At 40.0% G+C, this 19,956-nt stretch overlaps 1 protein-coding gene across 1 annotated transcript in view; it reads left to right on the top strand.

Moving 5' to 3' along the window:
- Window positions 1-19,956, top strand: part of TG (thyroglobulin) — a 160,291-nt gene that overhangs the window by 40,094 nt on the left and 100,241 nt on the right. Inside the window, 13 exon segments of the mRNA XM_050891007.1 lie at window positions 84-233; window positions 1,857-2,027; window positions 6,143-6,265; window positions 8,442-8,557; window positions 9,188-9,296; window positions 10,543-10,740; window positions 12,538-12,705; window positions 13,243-13,308; window positions 14,031-14,111; window positions 16,248-16,385; window positions 17,506-17,682; window positions 18,621-18,732; window positions 19,294-19,373. Coding sequence (XP_050746964.1) covers window positions 84-233; window positions 1,857-2,027; window positions 6,143-6,265; window positions 8,442-8,557; window positions 9,188-9,296; window positions 10,543-10,740; window positions 12,538-12,705; window positions 13,243-13,308; window positions 14,031-14,111; window positions 16,248-16,385; window positions 17,506-17,682; window positions 18,621-18,732; window positions 19,294-19,373 — 1,689 coding nt within the window.

Below are 19,956 nucleotides of genomic sequence, written 5' to 3'. Positions count from 1 at the left end.
ATATATACACCCACACATATGTTTGCAAATGCCTGAACTGGTTGGATTCCAAAAGAGTAATAACATGATCGTTCTTTTTGCAGTTGTTTGTCCTCTGGGCAGTCATTTCCAGAACGATGAATGCATTCCCTGCCCTCTTGGCTACTATCAGCATCAGACAGGACGTTCCTCCTGTATCAAGTGTCCTGTGGGCAAAACTACCAACTCCTATGGGGCAATCAGCGCTGATCACTGTAAGCTGAACTCATTTTTTTCCCTTATCCTTTGTATTCTGGCTTCAAATAGCTAGTGAATTTTTTTTTCATTTGTAAGTTTAAAAAAAAAAAAAAGATCCTCCCTCAGGGTTTTTTTGAATGGATATGATCCCTTCTGCATACATTCAAAGACATTTCACAAAGACAGAACAAACTGTCTGGTGTTTTGACCAAAAATGCATGAGAAACGAGTGGTCAGTCTCGTCCAGGATGTTGTGGTTCCTTAAGATGTGTTCCTTGTCCTCAGGAATGGTATCTGGGTGTTCAGTATCTGATGATTTCAGAGGAACATCTTATGTAGTTCATTTATTGTCACTTTCATGAACGCTAAAGTAGTCTTGTCTTTGTGCAGCTCTTTCCCCTGCAAATACAAATACTTCTCACAAAGCAGCTATCAATATGTTCACTAAAGTTGGTGTATTCAGTTTAGATGACTTACTTTTGCATGCAGTTCCATAAAGAAAATCACTTATTAATTTCAAATTCAGTTTTGTCTGCAGGATTAGCTCAAGCATAAAACCAAAAGTGAGTAGTAAGAATGAGTTTCTTGGGACTATCGTTGACTGTAGGGTCTGCTTTGTTCTGTTTCAACCTATTTATTCTCTTAGATGGGATAAAAAAACAGGTTTATTGTAATGCACCCTGACATCAATTAGCTTTTTCCTAAAGTTGTCATTCTTCATTTCCATATGTGTTCCCTGTGTAGGCAGTGGAATCCTGTGCTGAAAAGTTTGCTGCTTAGGTTTTCTTTACTACACTTGCAGTTTTCTTTACTGCAAGTGCCTGCAACTAAACCTGCTCCCTGCCCGGTTTCCACTTTACCTGTGTGCCGAGTCTCAGTGCCAGCCCTTTCCAAAAGGCCAGGTTGTACACCTTTAGCTTGCTTCTTTCTTTCTTTCCCTGCTGTCTCCTTACAAAGTCTGAAGAGTTTGCTGAATTAATTGAATTAATTGATGTGATGGCTCTTGTGCCATATTGTTCTTGTGCCAATGTTGTTCATAACATTTCACAGCTCCATTGCAGCAGGCACTGAAACAAACCTGGATGAAAATATAGTTCCTTCTCTGTACTTCTTTGCTTTACAGTACTTAGCATAAATGGAGATTTGGTCTATGGCAGAGAATCCTAAAAATGTTTGGAGTATGAATTGCAGTAACAACAAAGCAGTGAGACTACCATGTTTCAGAGCATGAAAAACTGTGCAAATTATAGATTAATTTTCAGTGAAGTCTCTGCTGTACTTAGAGCACTTTTGTTCTACAGCACTGAAACACTGTCCTACTGCAGTGACAGGATCAGAGTAAATGGGCATAAACTGAAACACAGGAGGTTCCCTCTGAACTTCAGGAAACAGTTTTTTACCATGAGGGTGGCTGAGCACTGGCACAGGTTGCCCAGGGAGGTTGTGGAGTCTCCAACCTTGGAGATGTTCAAAAGCCATCTGGACATGGTCCTGGGCAACTGGCTCTAGGTGGCCCTGCTTGAGCAGGGGGGTTGGACCAGATGACCTCCACAGGTCCCTTCCAACCAGAACCATTCTGTGAAACCCAGTGACAGCATTATCAAAGTACCTTTATTTCTTTTCTTGTTTACTTATAACAGGTATCACTTACTGTCAAAGCAATGAGCAGGGTCTGCAGTGTGATGAAGATGGCCAGTATAGACCTTCCCAGCAAGACCCTGACACTAAGAAATCCTTCTGCGTCGATAGCTTTGGAGCAGTGCTGGACTGGACTGAAACAGACAATCTCCTTACAGACTACCAGTGCCTAGGTAAGTGTCAGAAGAATATTTTGGATACGTTTTGACACTACATAATTCACTTATGTAGTTTCACTTATAAGGTTTCACCTCCTTATGAAGAGACTCGTCATTCTGCAGCTTATGGGGATTCACTTTCCCATAGTTGTGGCCTCTGCCTTAAGCCACATTCCTCCTTAATTTTGCATTTCTTGACTACATTGGGGAAGTTATTTCCGGTAAGGGAAGAGACGGAAGCAGGTTTCTTGCACTCTCAGATGGCTGACAGCTTTTGATGTATGCTTATCTCCTGCTCTCTGCTTGGAAACGCAAAAGAATAATGAGAGGGCTAATGGGAAAGAAGCAGAATTATGAATTTCATTGTAAAATTATCAGTCATCAGTGTGTTCATGTGAAATAGTCTGTGTTTGGCAGTGACCTCACAGCCGCGGCATAGCATCACCCTCTGGGCTCCTGCTGTACGGTATCTGACTCGGTGAACATATCCTTGCAAGCTGGGGGAACTTACTTCTGCTTCAACACGGTTGTGAAAAGCCAGTTCTCAAGGATGAATAATTTAGAAAAAAAAGTCATCCATCAAACAGTCCCCAGACTGCCTGCAGTAGGGTCTAATTACGCTTCTCAGCCTCAAAGCTCTTGCCTTGCCCAAAAACAGTTTTCCAGAAGTTTTTATTACTCATCATATGATTGGTATAGAATTTAATGGAATATTCAGTTTAGAAACTGATGTCATTGTGTACTCTGAATTAGACAATGTCTTATGACAAGTGTGATCAGTGAAAGGAGTGTGAAATGAAAGCCCTCGGTTGTGAAGAGGTTGCAAAACTATCTTCAGTTAAAATAGCTATTTTTTTTTCTGAGCATACTCCGAGACTGATCGTAGTTATAAACATGAGGTGTTAGCCTCTGTTGCTCTCAGCCGCGGGGTAGCTGGGATGTTTCTCTGGGCAGAGGACTCATAGCAGCTTAATTCTGTTACTTACTTACCTTGAGCCTTCCTGCATGAGCATTTCTGACTCTGTCCAGGATGGAGCAGTTGTAGATATCTGTGCTTATTTTTGTGGATCATGCTAGAAGATTTCACTACAAATAAATATTTATAAGTGTTGACAATTCAGGGTTTAAAAAACCAACAATGACGAACACCTGAGAATTCTGGTTGGTTTTTTTTAATAATTTACAGGCTAATTTAATTTCATTTTTTTCTTTTGAAGACATTGTGGTTTAACCCTAGCCAGCAACTAAGCACCACACAGCCGCTCACTCACTCCTCCTCCCTCCCAGTGGATGGGAAGGAGAATTGGGAAAAAAAATAAAACTCATGGGTTGAGATAAGAATGGTAAAATAACTAAAATAAAATATAATACTGACAATAGTAAAATAAAATATAATAATCATAATAATTGTAATGAAAAAGAATATTAAAAAAAAAGAAATAACACCCAAGAAAAGAGAAGTGATGCACAATGCAATTGCTCACCACCCGCTGACCGACGCCGAGGTTTATATACTGGGCATGACGTTCCATGGTATGGAATACCCTTTGGCTAGTTCGGGTCAGCTGCCCCGGCTCTGCTCCCTCCCAGCTCCTTGCACACCTGCTTGCTGGCAGAGCATGGGAAACGGAAAAGTCCTTGGCTTAAGATGAGGGCTACTTGGCAAGAACTAAAACATCAGAGTGTTATCAACATCATTCTCACACTAAGTCCAAAACACAGCACTGTACCAGCTACTAAGAAGAAAATTAACTCTATCCCAGCCAAAACTAGGACAAAAGATCGTGCTGCATTTCCAGAAAGCATTATACGAAGTGAAACCAATCATCTCTATTTTTACTTTTTTCCCTGCCCCTTCTATTTCCCTTCACTGAATTCAGCATGCCACAAGACAGCAGGGTCTGCAGACTGATGTTGCTTTGACAGGAGGCTGGCAATTGGGCAGGGTCCCTGAATAACCCAGCTGTTCTTTGTTTTTTGAGTCTTCAGAGGAAGAATTCCCTTGTATGAATGCACAGTAATAAGCTGTAACAATCCATGCTCGTTTTTATTGTTCTCTCTCTTGTTATATTTTAAGCCATGCTTAACATTTATTGCAACAACCGGGATAGGATCTAGAGCTTTACTCTAGTAATATGTGAGACGGAGAATTTCTGCTATGCACTAAGCCTGTGAAACAGCTGAGTAGTTATATTATTGTTGAGAAGAGGGCAGTGTGAACTAACAAGTTCATGAAAATGGGAGCTGGTAGAATATTTTTTGTTGTACTTTTTTTTTTTGACAATGTAGTTTTATGAATGCAATTTTTTTACCTTTCTTTATATTAAAAAACAAAATTCAAGAATTAAAAAAGGCAGTTTTTCTATTAGTTTTGCAATGTTTTCAGTTTAATGTTTCATTACATTTTCTATGTCTTCTCTACTTTTCTTTTGTATTATTGCAGAGAAAATGGAGGGGTGGGATGAAGCCAGAATTAGGGGAAAAAATCAGAAGAAAAGAAAAACATTTTTAAAAGTCATTTTTTATTTTGAATTTTGCATTAGAAATGAGGGCAGCAAACCATTGCAAACAACACAAAAACACTGCTTCTTTTCAGTTTTATGAAAATACGTGAACTCTGTTTTTAACCAGGCAGCACTGCAAGCTGCAGATGTAGAAGGGATTCAGTTTAGTGCAGAATTAAGCTAAAGCTTATATTTTGGTGTCCTGTATTTCTAGGAAGGCAAAAACTTCACCTCTGTTTACACCACCATTCAGCCCTCTCCCCAGCCGAGCTGGAGTGCAAGGATTTTTTTGTGTTAAGTGCTTGGCTAGCCCTCATGTTTTTTCTGAGCAGAAATGACGGTTTTATTAAAAGCACCTGCTGACTCAGCCCTGACAACAGTGGACATTTGCTTCTGATTTAGTCCTGACTCTTTTGCTGTAAGAGTACAAATGATTGTTTTAAGAACTTATCCCTGACTTTTATTTTGTGGTTTATCCAGACGTTTCAGGGAGAGAGGCCTGGGATCCTCCTGCTCGACCTCTGCGCCCATGTGTGCAGGGGAGAAGGGCTGAGCCTCCAGTTCTTCCACGTGCAGACATCTCCCACGGGCTGAGATCAGACCAGGGCTCCTGCTTCTTAGCTCTTTTAGGTCTAGGCCAGGCATTGGCTGCAATGAGACAGAGGTTTGCTTTCATTTGGGGCATTTAGAGGAGAAGTCTGGTCACCACAGGGGTGATGCTAAGTCACCACATTCTTCCCTTCTCCTTAATGTGCTGTGCTCACTGAAGGATGCCAGTATATCAACATGTGGACACACTGTACCAAAACCCCTTTGTAATACAGGTAGTAGCAACCTGAGCAGGGTAGTGGTGGTGCCACTGTGTGTCCCTTCAGCAGACTATAACCTTCTTCAGGGCACAGCCAGGGCCAAACCTTCTGGAGCTTCAATTGGATTCCTCACCCCATTTAGTGACCTTTGGGTTTTGCATCTCTAGACACCATAAGCTTTTCCCAGTTCGTGAACAGTGCTGCTTGTCAGACATCCTTACACTCAGGTGCAGTGGGTCCAATTCAGAGAGAGTGGGTAAAAGGGTTTGGTAAAGCAAAGGGACAATCTGGAGTTAAAGGTTGAATGAAGGAGTAGAAAAAGAGCATGTAGGACATACTACCTTAGATAGATCCCTGAGCCTGAAGTCAGTGGAGATCAGGCTGTTGTGTTCCTGTAAACAACTGATAAGGCTCCTAGATTTCCTTTCTAACCAAGTTCTCTTGGAGCTGGCTCTTGTTTCAGTGGTTGTTTTGCAGAAAGTTGGTTCCCCCGTTGACTCAATGGTTGATTCAGTGCCATGAACAAGTAATGGGAGATGGCCAGTCTGCTGCTGGAAGAGAAGTCTCGCTTGAATATAAACTCCCAGCTCACTCCTGGCTGTTTTTTAAAAGATCTTATGACACTTTTTTTTGCAAAACAGAAATTATATCATCAGTCCAGCTGTCTCCTGCGTTATCTGTGGAGTTATGGTACATCATTTAATGAGCAAACCTCTTTCCGTACAGAATTCTTCCATTTTTATAAAGTCTTTGTCTCTCTGCAGCGTGGGAACTGATAATAGTACCTGGTTGTGTTTTTGTTTGGTTTTTTTTTTAGTGCTCAGAAAATTTGAGAGAGTTCCTGCCTCCAGACTGATTTATGGGTCAGAAGAAGCTCAAATTCTTCAGTCTCAGTCATTTGGGGGAGACCTGCAAAGTCCAGCTTTTCAGTGCATTTCAGGTGAGGAAAACTCTCAGAAAATCTGTAGAGACAACACTAACCATCATGGAAAATAATAATCATTTTATATGATGAGCTTATAGTTATGTTCCTAGATCAACTATATGTTTTGCAGTTCAGCACCAATTCGCTGCAAGATATTTACAACTTTTGGTGACCTTGGTTCAGGGAAGAGATTGGTCTTTCTTTCAGAAAGAAGTCTTCTGACTTTACATACCACTTCAGACAAGTTATTTGACTTAAAGCCAGCTGGTCTAGTTTGCAATATGGATGAGAGGTGAGATTCAGACCAGGAAACATTCATCAGACTTTTCAGATGTGCAGACAAAAGAAGGATTAAGTGTTCAGGATGTGTGAAAACGAAGCTTTCACCTCTTCCCAAATTACCGGATTGGCACATAAAAGAGGAACCATCATCCTTGCTTACGTCAGAAGGATATTATAAGGAGGGCAGAGATATTACTCTACCGACCCTTACAGCGTATATACTGTGTTACATCTGGATACGTCATGTTTGCTGGTTTATATTGGTTAAAAGTCATCTAAACCCAAGGGGAATCACTGCACTGCTTTCAGGGTGCTTTGAATCAGTCTCACCTTCTGTCTCCTAATGCTCAGACTGTGAACAGAGGCAGCAGGGTTACGTTCAAAATAAAAACACCCTGGCAGTATGTCATGGTTTAACCCCAGCCAGCAACTAAGTACCACACAGCTGCTCGCTCACTCCTTCCCTCTCCCAGTGGGATGGGGAGGAGGATCGGGAAAAAGGTAAAACTTGTGGGTTGAGATAAGAACAGTTTAATAACTAAAATAAAATCTAATACTAACAATAATAATAATGAAATGTAATAGTAATAATAGTAATGAAAAGGAATATAACAAAAAAAAGGAAAAAAAGAAAGGAAAAAAAAAAGAAATGAAACTCAAGGAAAAAAAACAGTAATGCACAATGCAATTGCTCACCACGCGCTGACCGATGCACGAGCAGTGATCCCCCTCCCCTTGTGTTATCAAGATTATTCTCACACTAAATCCAAAACCCAGCACTGTACCAGCTACCAAGAAGAAAATTAACTCTATCCCAGCTGAAACCAGGACACAGTAATAACACAGGTGGCCTGTGTGTAGGGCAGACATCACAGAAGTCTGACAAAGTCAGGGGCTTTGTGTCACATAGCGTGGTCTAGCTGGAGCAGTCCTCTCTCATGCTAAGTGAATATGTGAAGCCTTATATGTGTTACTAGAATGATTTTCCTGCACGAGATCATCCCCCAGCTGTATACTGTAAGGTTTCTTGCACCTTCCTCTGAAACTGGAGACCTTCAAAAGCAAGACACTGAGCTGAGAGAACCGTGGGAAAGAACTTAGGGGAAAAAGATGCCCCTTTGACAAGCAATCTGATTCAGTGCACATAGCCTGTATTTTCGTTAGAAGTTACATGCACTGTCAAATGGCAGCAGTACTACAAAATATTACTGCTGGAGTGCTCACCGAAGGGTAAGCCCTCTCTGCTTCCCTACAAAGTCAGACAGCTTAGCTTACATTTCTGATGATGTTTTGATCTAAGCTGGTTGATTTTATACTAAAGGCATTTGGAAACAATTTCACCTCCTGTTCTAGGAGCAGAGCTGTGGGAGCAAGTTAGTGGAGAGTGTGTAAGGGCAGAGGGATCTTCAGCCACTCCTAAATCTGGAGGGGGACGGCTGCTTGCTCCCTTACGCTGGCCGGGTGATTGCTGCAGAGGTGGCTGGCACAATTGAAGAATTTTATGTTTCCCTCCTTCCTATCACTCCAATATTTGTCACAACCTGTTTGCCGCGGGGTTACTGTATCAGGCGGATGTGATGTGCTGGCAAAGTGGTTCATGTGAGTCCTCCCTGCCTGCCCCAGGCAAAATTATCCAGCAGACATTAAATATTTGAGTGCGTAGTTAGACCTAACTCAGCTGGTTGTATCATCAGGTGATGAACAACCTTTTGCATCAATTTAATTTAAAAACCTAACTCTCTACTAAAATAGTTGAAAACTAAAGTTCAGCTGGCTAATGAAATTCATGTGCTTTCAGTCTGATAGGGGTATGAAAAACTAGGCAAATGGCAGTAGACAGTGGAATTTGTAGCAGAAATTTTGCACATGAAATGCTAGGAAACCTAAGGTTTCTTTCCTGTTTTTTCAGGCTGTGAAAGGGAAGATGCATGTGGTTTTGCGACTGTAACTCCTGCTGGCGCTGAAGTTCTCTGTGAATTATATAGTGCTGCTGAAGTCAACTTCAACTGCACCACCTCTGGATTGGTAAAAATGATCACATTTAGAAATATGTGTTTATCATGATACTGTACGTTCAATATAAGTAGATGGCATCACAGAAGAAAGGCAGGCTGTTACCTGACCCCTTGGACATTGCTCTTCACTATGGCAGTAATGAATTCCTGCAAGTTGGTAAAGAAGCTACACCCAGAAGTTTCCAAAGTGACATCTGAATGCCTCAGTGTTTGGTTGAAACATCACACAGCACTTTTGTTCTTAAAATACGCTGGCCACCTGCAGTCAGGAAATTGGGTTAACTTAAAAGGAGGGTTAATCTGGATAATCCAAACTAGAAGTATCCAGGTTGGTAATGAGGTCACCTGAAACAGTCATCATTTCTCAGTCCCTTCCTCTAGCCCAGGGTTTGAATTGTGTGCTCTTTAGCACTGTAACATCTTCCTATTCACTACTTTTAAACACAGCAATGTGGCATTGAAGAGTTGAGATCTCAGTCTGATAGAATAAAAAATGTCCACAGTGGGCCACATGCAGCTGTGGTGGTTATAAACTGTGTGTGCTAGTTCCTCCCCCTGAGTTTCTCGATAAGAAAAATGTGGTTTAGGAGAGGAAATCAATTAGGTTGTATTTATTGTGCATGCCTGTTTTCTGTCTCAGGTGCAAGGTGTTTTGGGGAACCCCGCTGCCACTAGCATCGGTCGTCTCAGCTGCCTGCTTCATGTCAGGAATCCAGAAGGAGACACAGTGATGGTCTATTTGAAGAGAGGTACCAGATGCGAATCACTCATCCCGTGTTAGACTGCTGTGCCCAAACTTGTAGTTACTTCTATGTAGGATCATGCCTAAATGTGGGGACCATCTTTGTTTAAGAAGACACAATACTTTTCAGAGCTTAACATTTAGTGATAGCCCAGAAACCTCAGCAAATCTTCCCTTCGTGTCTTGTTCCCTAGAAATTAGGAATACAGCTTTTGTAAGCCATTTTGATGGCTTTCTCTAGCAGATAGTCCCACAAAAACTCAAATTCTATCCAATGTATTATTCTATTCTGTTCTGTTGTACTATGATTTCTCATTATTAAACAGTTTGTTATTTGAATATATAAGGCATTATTAATGGCCAGCTAGTACATAATTTAACAGTTTACGTTAATTTTGATTGTGAATTGTCCTACTAATATACCAGCCAAGAAATAACATGCTCTCCAGTGAATCCCAAAGTGATTCAGCTGAACTAATGAATGTACAAGATACTTTTTTTTTCTTTTTTTTTGGCCTAAGTGTGATTGATATCACTGCATGTCCCATCCAATGTGTGTCCAACTTTAAGCCTCGTGACAAATTTGACACAAGACAACCAAATGCAGAATAGTGCAGCGTTTGAGTCAAAACTCTCTGCTGTCACTATATCTTTTTACTGCTATCCAAACTTCTGAGTCACCGTTTATTAATAATAATAAAAATAAAGAGCTAAGTCTCACCTGAAAAAAGACAAGTCCCCTGAGCTTGTTGCAATCAACGTAATCTTGTTGACACCAGATCTACTCTAGATTTCTGTTGATATTGCTAATTAGATCCGGGATTATATGAGTCTTGTCCTCTTACATATGCATCTAGTCAGCAGAAGCCTTAATTGCAGATGCAGTTATGCTGGCCAAATTACACATTTTACTTTTTTAAAGAGATAAGTTTGTTACCTGGGAGTTATTAATGTAGTGCTGAAAGTGGAATATTACCAACCTTACTGCATACATCGATTTAGGAGCCCTTTGCTGATACAGTGGACTATTTTTCCTGCCCTGGCAGTACATTCTGACCAACTACCCAGGTATAATTGCACCAAACCATTTGATGATCTTATCTTGCATCTGAAACTCAAAGTCCAGAAAACGACTTTTAAGGCTGAGTTTTTATCATAAAACTTTCAACCAGGTCCAGTCTGCAGGCAATCCAAAAGCATCCCGTCTCCTCTTGAGCTCTTTTGAACATTTCTTTCCTGTTCTGTCTACCCAGGACAAGAATTTAACTCATCTGGACTCAAGACCTTTGAAAGGACCAGTTTTCAGAATGTGCTTTCTGGCGTGTATCGCTCCGTGGTGCTCTCAGCAGCTAGCACATCTCTGACTGACGCTCAGCTCTTCTGTCGGCAGACTTGCAGCAGGGACTCTTGCTGCGATGGCTTCATCTTGAGTCAGATTGCGCTTGATGGAGGTATTGTCTAACTGCAAAATAAAAAATTCTGCAGTAGAAAACCAATGTTACCTGAGTAGAACTCATTTTTGGACACAGTACACCTACCTCTACGTCATACCAGTTTCAGCAGCCTGCCTCTACATCACTGATGGGTTTTGGTGTAGGCAGAGTTTGAGTAATGCCCCAGACTTGGCCTGGAGCAATAGAGATAAAGACCTGAGGCAGCAAGCTGCTCTTGGAGAGAAATTGACATTTTGAAAGGTTAATTCTTTTGACCTGCTTTAGACATCTGCATCTGGATGAGATAAATCATTCTGAAAACGCCTCTGTCCTTATGTAACGCAGCTCGGTTGCCAGAAGTGGGTGCCTTTCAGCTGATGGGGGTGCACCAAGACGGTGCCTCCAGACAGAGTCCTTGTAGTGCAAATGTAAATCAGCTCCCTTTTTGGAGCAGGAAAAGAGGATGCTAAACAGGGAATTACGTTACGGTATTGCATGCAGGAATGCTATAATCTCCTAAGTCTGAGTGTCTAGCTAGGAGAGCAACTGGGAGTGGGATGGACAGAGTCTGGCAGAGGTGGGACTTAGGCAAAGCCCAGGTTTCTGCCAGCAAATTTAAGTACTTAATGTCAGTGCCTGCTTTTTGTAGTTTCTTTTCGAGCTCACATGGGATTAACCTTCCCATTGGAGGTGCATTTCCTATAGAAAGAGTGAAGTTCTAATTGAGGTGTCCCAAGTTTTTAAAGACGGGCTCTTACAAATCCAGGCATGTGCTACTGGCTGCTATGTGGCAAGCACTTCTCCAGTTTGGAGTGGAAACTGATCCTGGATTTGAGAAAACTTTCTCTGTGGAAGTTGTCAAGCAAATGTTTCCAGAAAATTATTTTCTGTTTTGGTATCTCATATTTTTTTCCATCAAAATATTCTAGGTAATCTTGTAAAGTCCATTTCTCTATACATTTACCATCAAATTTTGGGGTTCTGCGTATTTGTGAGCCTTGAAGGGGGTGTGGAGAAGGTGAATGTTGTAGAGCTCTCTGTTTAGTTAGGGTGACCTATTTGGATCAATACTACAGCTAAGTGCATTACTTTGACTATGTTTTGTTCCAAAAAAAAATTAAAAAGAAGAAGAAAGTAGCATATTCAATGTCTCGTGTACCCAGTCCATAAAAACAAACCAGAAAGGGCATTGTAAAACCATAGAAAAGCCTGAGCTGTGACAGCAAGTACAAAGCAAGAGCTGAGTATGTCTAGACGTTATGGTAACAGACTGACGCCAGAACATCTGGCCTTAAGCACGCTGGTCCGCCCGACTCGCATCGCGATGCTGGGGGAGACTCGGGCCTGGGCTGGGCTGACTGAAATCAGGCACCGATCCAGGAAACCATCCCACTAAAAATGTGAGTAAGTGCTTTCTTGGTTCAGAGCCTGAGATTGTAAGACCACCAAAGGATTGAATACGTCTCCGTGGTGCTATAAAGTGCTGAGAACACTGTTGGGTATTATCAGATAACAGTAATATTTTATTAGGTGGTAATAGTATGTGCTTGAAATCTCTGAAAAGCAGGCTACAAAGGTTTGGTTTAGGTATGAATAGCTAACCTTAGTGCTTCAATTTGAACGTATGGCCCTGATTTTCTTTTTTTTTTTTTTTTTTTTTTTTTTTTTTTTTTGTAGCAGTACTAAAGGGTATCTATCTCAGTGACACGAGTTCAGTTGGCATTTAGAGAAAGTACTGGGATGCTTGGGTGAAAAGCTCTGTGTAGGTACAAAGCATTATTGCAGTGATGCAGCTCTCTCTTTGCCTGAACCTAGGTACCATTTTGTGTGGTTTGATGAGCTACCCAGACGTGCTGATCTGCAATGCAAATGACTGGAGTCCAACACCAACGTCTGTCACAGATGGGATATGTAAAGGTGTGAGCTATGACGAAACAGAGGAGATGTTTTCCTTCACCCTGGGAGGACAAGCGTTCAATGGAAGTATGTCAATGAATTTTCTCAATTTACATTACTTTTCTTTAATTCTTGTATAGACTCTGCCTTTTTCACCAGCCTGCTCTTGTACTTCAGTGCTTTTTTCTCAAGTAAATCCATATCTGTGCAATCACAAGAGAATAAGTACTCTCTAACTGGATGCATTGTCAGATAGATGGACCTCTCATGTTTTACTGTGTGAACATTAATGAAAGTCAATAATGTGTTTAGTATGTCACCCTGTAATACTTCCCGTATTTAATTCAGGCAGATTCTAGCCAATAATCTGAAAGGAAGGTAAAGTCTGGAGCAAAGACAAAAAAAGAGATGCCCAGAGCTGCACAGAAAAAGCAATGCTGGAAAACAGAGTAAAGCCTTGGCACTCTGGACCCAGACTAGCACTAGGACACCTGGGACCTTCTTCCTTAGGGTCTTGTATTGTAAATAAAGTGATGCATAGTCTAGTGATGTGCAATTTCTGAGCATTTCAAGACTACCTGTTTAATTTGAGCAGCTGTTCTAACAAACTTTTTTCTTTATTAGCTTCTAAGTTGGTAGAAGAGGCAGAAAGAAATTTTACTACCTTTCAGCAAATTTACCTGTGGAGAGGTGAGTTATCTGACAGAAGTTGTTATAAAAGCTTATGATGAACTGTAGGCAGTGGCAGATGTGTGTTCTATAATGGAAGTGTCATTCTCACTCTATTTTGTACTGTCCAAATTGAGACACTACTCAAAAGTTCTGGCAGGGGCGGTTGTAATCTGGAGTAATTCTGCTACTATCAGTTTCATGAAATTTGGGTAAATTCTTGTGTCTGAGAATATACTTTATAACTTTTAATACCTGTGAAAATGGTATCATGGAGACCCTTGCCTTTGTCCCATCAGTGTCCAGGTACCATAATAATTTGGCACTTTATACATAACTAGATGGGTTATTTTTATTAGCGTGATAACCCTGTATGTGTTATTTCTGCAAGTTTACTTTCTGAATGTCGGAATGTACATAGCAGGACCTGCACAAATGATTTGTGATACTGCTTTGTAAATGCACACAGCCTCCAGAGCACTGATGCTGAATGCATAGTGATTGTGGATATGGCATTTGCTCTTATCCTCCAAACAGCACATTTTGGTTTAGGTTTTCCCCAGAGTTATATGGAGGTGGTTTTACTCGTTTTTTGATTCAACAGTTGGTGGAACTACCTAAGGAGTTTTCCTAAATGGTACACTTCAAAACATTTGTTAAATTTCGGCAGCTAAGGATGACCTTGTCTTGTGAAAGAAAGATAAAAGGAATTACTATGCTCTTTAATTCCTGTTGCATTCCAGGCTCTGATATGGTCACCCGGACTAAAACCTCTGCATGCGATGCTACTGCTTTGAAGACGGAGAATGATCTAATGTTATCAGGTATTATACTAAAGGTGGACAGAGAAGGCAGCAGAAGATAGCAGACGGGGGTGCAGAATTTAACCAGAAAATACCATATATTACCATATATGTACCGTAATGATATGGGTATTGTGAAGGCCAGAGGATTTCTCTTAGGTAGGAAGTCTGATACAGGTTTTCAGAAAGATGTTAAAAATGTAAGCCTCCTGTCTTTATGGTTTTTACCTTCCCAGGCCAGGCTGGAAATGAAAGTGTTAAAATGGTCTGTGAAAACATGTTCTTTCAGACTTACTGAGCTGTAAAGACTCAGGCAATATTATTTGGCTGAGAAAAAATTTCACTTAAACCCAGGAGTCAACTGCTTAGCCTGGGTAACTGAGCATATTTACTGCTACTGACAGTATGACTGTAAATATGATGCTTAGAGAAACTCAGGATGAAACTGCAATCACAAGTGTTTCTTCCGTGCATGATGAAAGTGAGAGACCTCTGAAGTTCTCTAGCTCCTTTGTTATTCCAGGGTCTGCTCTTCATTATACTAAGTCATGTATGTATCCAAAATCATTTGTATTAAGTTACTAGAGTTCATTTGGGTCTTCAGCACCATAATCCTAATAGAAAGAGAGCAGTGGAGCCTGTTGAGAGCACTTTGGTTCATCTCTAATGAACTGTAATCTTTGCTAAGGAGTCTTGATGAATACCTGAGCATATGATTTAATACGTGTAAAATCCTAACATGAAGTGAATTGCTGATTTTGCTTATGTAAGTTGAAAAGAAGGTAAACTAAAATGCCCATTTACCTAGTGACACTCCTATACAATTAGTGATATTTTAAAGTCTGGACTTAAAAATGAGAAAAAAATGCACTTAGTACATTGGGTGAAGTTCTCTTGCGTTTACCTGCCAAGGCATGAGTGCAGCCCTCAGGGTTCTCCATTTACCTTGCTGCGCCTGATGATATCATTAAAACCTGAAGTTATGCAAGGAATGCAGTTTCTTCCTCCATCCCATAGTCTTAGTCATGACACAAACTGTTTCAAGAGAAACTGAAGATTGAAGTTAATTCTTGAGAGGTAACAAGACTTACAAGTCACCTTTTTAAAAAAGTTATGGATACATCTGGGAAAATGTCTACAGAGCTTTTATTACTTGATGATCATCCTTAAAGCACATGGTAACATATCTTTTCTATTTTCTGATAGAAAATTCAAAGCTATTGTGCACTCGCAGCAAGTCAGTAGGTGCTTCAGCATTTCAGCTGCAGTCATCAGCATGTCTTTACTGTCCTATTTTCATTTTTGTCTGGCTATTCCAGTGCATGTAAGATTAAATAACAGAATCTCTCACAATGTTGGAGTAACTGGGGATGAGACTTGCTGATGGTATTTGATAAATCAGAAGGTGTTTTCTGATAAATAAAAAGGTGTTTATGAAGAAATTTGTGAAGAGATCAGTGAAGAGTGTCCATTTCTTTCAATATTGGACCCTTATTTAAAGGGATTAATTTGAAAACAGCCTGGAATAGCTGTAATTGATTGTTTCAGAGGGAGCTCAGGAGATATAAAGCATTGCATACATGTCTAAAGATCACAGGCAGGTGACAGAAAGGAGTTATTTAATGTGGTCTGTGGGAGCATAAACTAGGAGAAATAAGGTTAAATGACTGAAATAGGTATTAAGCTTGTTAAGAAAACTTTTAACACTCAGAGGTGTAAAGGCTTCTTAAGGGAATATAAGGAAACTGCTGTATTTTGGATTAATGAAACTAGATTGATTAAGTTATTGTAAACATCCTCTGAGGCATCATACTTCACTGTTAGGATGATGTGTTGCATGACAGAGTAGAGAGAACCTTCTTATTTCTAGGAGCTGTGATTTTCATCTAGTTTTTGGGTAGTGGAAATAGTCTGACAGCGCTACGTTGTGCACTGCAGCTTGGGGAGGAGGCGTTGCCCACACAGGCGTCAATAACTATGGGTGGACAATTCTGTTATTAAAAGCAGCCTTTGGTGTACGCTAGCCCTACAAAACGGTTGCAGCTGTTTTACCATGAAGGCAGAATTTTATATATAAACAAATTTAATTTATTCCAGATCCTAGTTAAGTTTTTGGTGGATTTGAGCAGTTGGTTTGTTTGTTTGTTTGAATCTCAGATTCCACAAAGGATCTTTTCTACCTAATGGACAACAGCCAGATACAAAGTGACCAGAACTATTCTCTCCCTTACCAGCAGTATTGGGTCTTCAGGCAGAAGTACTCAGCAGAGGAAGCTGTGCTTTGGTGTCTCACACGTAAGACAACTTGGAGACTGTTATTCTGGAGGGAATAATAATTAATTAAAATCTTTTGCTAGGTATTATAATCATGATGAGTAGAAACTCTGGACTTAGAGATTTTTTGGGGAAAACCCACCAAATTTTCATGAAAGTTGCTTATGGGGCCATCTGTTTCTTCCTTACTATCTTTGTCTACTGTGGCAAAAAGGATACCCATCATTCATCATCAGGATATCCCTGTTATGGGCAAGAGAAGTAGAAGATACAACTTAGGCAATACTCTGCTGTTCTTGAAATGTACCCCTCCAAATAGATAGATGACATAGTGGTAAAAGAAGAAGGTAAAATACAGATATTTGGGTTAATGATAAAGTATATTTTGATGTGATAAATGGAGAAGAGTTGCTAGCTCTGACTACCAGGAAGGCAGAACCAGGAGTACTAAACAGTGCACAAACATCAGTGTAAGAGGTCAGTAAAGCTATGCCTGTTTAAAATTAAGCATTGACATATATATTTACAGAAGCCATTGCCACAGTAATTAAGAAATAGTTTTGACAGCTTTGTTTCTTTTCTGAAGGTGCATTATTACCCTGAGGCAAGTTTCAGTGCAAATTGCTACAAGCAAATGCTTGAACAGTTGATTCTGGAAAAGTTATTTATATTTTTGTGTAACGTATGAACACTTCAGAAATATTTTTTGCAAAAACTTCCTAAGACATTGTAGAAAATATTTGATTTTATTGTCCTTTTTATTCTTTAAAGTAGGAGACCCACAACTAACACAGAGTTATTTTGTGTACAGTTTGTATGTCAAATTTACTAAAAAGAAAAAGAGAGAGATCTTTATGAATCGCAATGTTAGAGTGACACCAATACACTAGGCTAATGCTTGTCACAGCCAGGGAATGTATCTTTCCAGCTAGCGGCGGTGTAGCTCCTTTTCTGTGCTCTCCAGTGTCACTAGAAACAGAATCTGTCCCTGTTTCTCTTGCACCATAATAGAATAATATTGACATTCTCACTTTTAGTTCTTTGCTGATGGGTAGCTTTAAGTGCGCTGAAGACATGAAGAGGAATAGAGAGGGGAAGAAACCCTCGTGTGTGTGTAACTCTTAGTGACTTTGCTTCCTAGGCTGTGCACAAGAAGATGAGTTTTGTCGAATGGCAGATCTTCAAAACGCAACAGACGTATACTTTGTGTGCACCCTCTATCCAGAGGCACAGATCTGTGATGGCAGCATTGATCAAATACCAGAAAGCTGTCGCACCGTGCTACCCCAACAACCACAGACATTGTATCACAAAATAGGCAAGTTTGGGATTTGAATGTATAATGTGTGCTCTAACCCTGATAATGCAAGCTAGTGTTTTGGCTCCTGATCCTGAGATAAAAAAATCTGAATGCATGAATGAGTCCTGGGATGTGATGAGGCAAGGGAAGATCAGGCTGTTCTGGGTACGGTTTTTCATTTTCAGTTTAGAATGGAAAGATATTAACTGTGAGTTCCGCTCTCCACCTCAGTTATTCCCAATTCAGAGAGGCCAAGGGTAGCTCAAATAATTTGTATACCAGGTCTTAGATCTTTTTATAATGTGGGTGAAATGGGAATGTTATTGGGATGTCACCAATCCCATTTTCAACCATTAAAATTTCCATGGTAGTTAAGCAATGCAAAAATTGAAAGTTGTTGAGTGTGATTTTTTTTTTTTTCTTTTTTTTTGGCAAATCCAGAGTTTGGAAGTTCAGTGGTTTTCTCATAGGGCTCATGTGTGGAAGCTGGACAAACAAGCCTGTTATCACTGTACAGGAACCTATACTTTTGCTGTGAAAAATGTAGAGGTCCGCTGGACGGAACTATTAAATTGTGTCTTTTTGGGGAGCTCAAAGTGCAGCACAAATTGACTAATGCATGAGTACACTGGAGTCTTCCAATCTGGCGTTGTCACCCAGTTTTTAGACCATCAATATAGGTCTCAGAAACAGAAGCCCTGGGTTGGAAGTCTTTCCTTGGCAAAGTACTTTGCTAAGTTGTTAGAGCCTTTGCTTGTGGGATTTTTGTTCATTTTCAGGCTTAACCATCTAAAAGTTCACTGTGAGTGATAATGTAAAAATTACCTTTTGATGGATCAAGACCGTTGTAGCATAGGAACATAAACTTTACCCTTACCATGTGGTTACTTGACCAGCATATGTAAATTATAAGGTTAAGCTGATTTTTCCAATTTTGTTTTTCTTTTTTCGTCCAGTCACTCTAAAAAGTTCTGTGAAGAGCTTCTACACACGTGTACCATTCCAGAAAGTAACTGGGATCTCCGTGAGGAATAAGACTGACATGAGCAGAAAAGCTGTTTCAGATGGGTAGGACATGACTGTTCCTTTGTTTTTACTGGAAGTTTAATCATGCCTGGAATACCAAGGCCCTGTTACACAGATGAAGGGGATCAGACCTATTGATCGAAGGAAAGCATTATTTGAGAATATTTAACAAAGAAAAAAAGCATGTGATTTAAAGGAAATTTATAATTGAGTTATAAATAATAATGTATATAATTAGTAATTACATATATGTGAATTATTACTTATACTACTATTAAATTGCTGATTGGCCAGTTAAATCTCTTGGCAATAATACACCAAATTAATGTAAAATGATATTTTTAGGGCAGATATCAAAATACTCATCTAAATTATGAGATGTAGTCTGGTAGATGTATCCTGATAGAATGTAATTTCATCTACAAATGGAAAATGCATGGAAGTGTCTACGCAGTATGAAGAACCATAAGGTGGGCTTATCGTGAAAGGCATCTCTAATATGTTCTTGGTGTCTCTCCCCTATGCAGTATCCTCTCTTCTATTCTCCATGACAGAGACAGACTACTACTGATAATAAAAGTAATGATGTTTTTCCTTTCCCAGCTTTTTTGAGTGTGAGCGTTGGTGTGATGCTGACCCCTGTTGCACGGGATTTGGCTTTTTTAATGACTCCCAGCTATCAGGTATTTTTTCAGTATTTTTATTTTAAAAATAATTTCAGTCTTCCTTCATTATTACACTTTTTGCCATTCTTTTGCTGTGAAGGGCACTTTAAAAGCCCTTGCAGATCTTATGCCACTCTCTTTAGCACCTTTTTGAGTCATCATAACCATTTCTAGGAGTTCAGCCCAATGACACACTCCACATCTCAGAATTTATTAAGAAAACTTCATGAGAATGAGTCCTTAAGAGGCAGCAGTTCCAACAGCATGAAATTCAAACTGATAAAACTCCAGGGAACTGTTACTTCTCATTTATCGACCTCTCTTCCAAAATGTTGGTTGACTTCTTTTTGTGACTGTTTGTTTGTTTGTTTCATTTTTTAAAGCCTAAGGGACTTAGAAGCCTAAATATTACTGAAATTAAATGCACGCTAAGCACATAATGTCCATGGATACTTTGGGGCAGCTTAGCCTTTTGGCTTTCTTGGATGTCTGATCTTCTCTGCTCCCAAATTTTAGTCTTCTACTTGAGGAAGATTGGTTGGGGATAGAGGTTGCCTATCTTCTCTTCCTTAGTATTTTAGCTACTTAAGACATCTCAAGT

The sequence above is a fragment of the Gymnogyps californianus genome, chromosome 2 (genome assembly GCF_018139145.2).
Source record: "Gymnogyps californianus isolate 813 chromosome 2, ASM1813914v2, whole genome shotgun sequence".
Classification (NCBI taxonomy): domain Eukaryota; kingdom Metazoa; phylum Chordata; class Aves; order Accipitriformes; family Cathartidae; genus Gymnogyps; species Gymnogyps californianus.
This window is presented reverse-complemented; position numbering and strand designations above follow the sequence as displayed.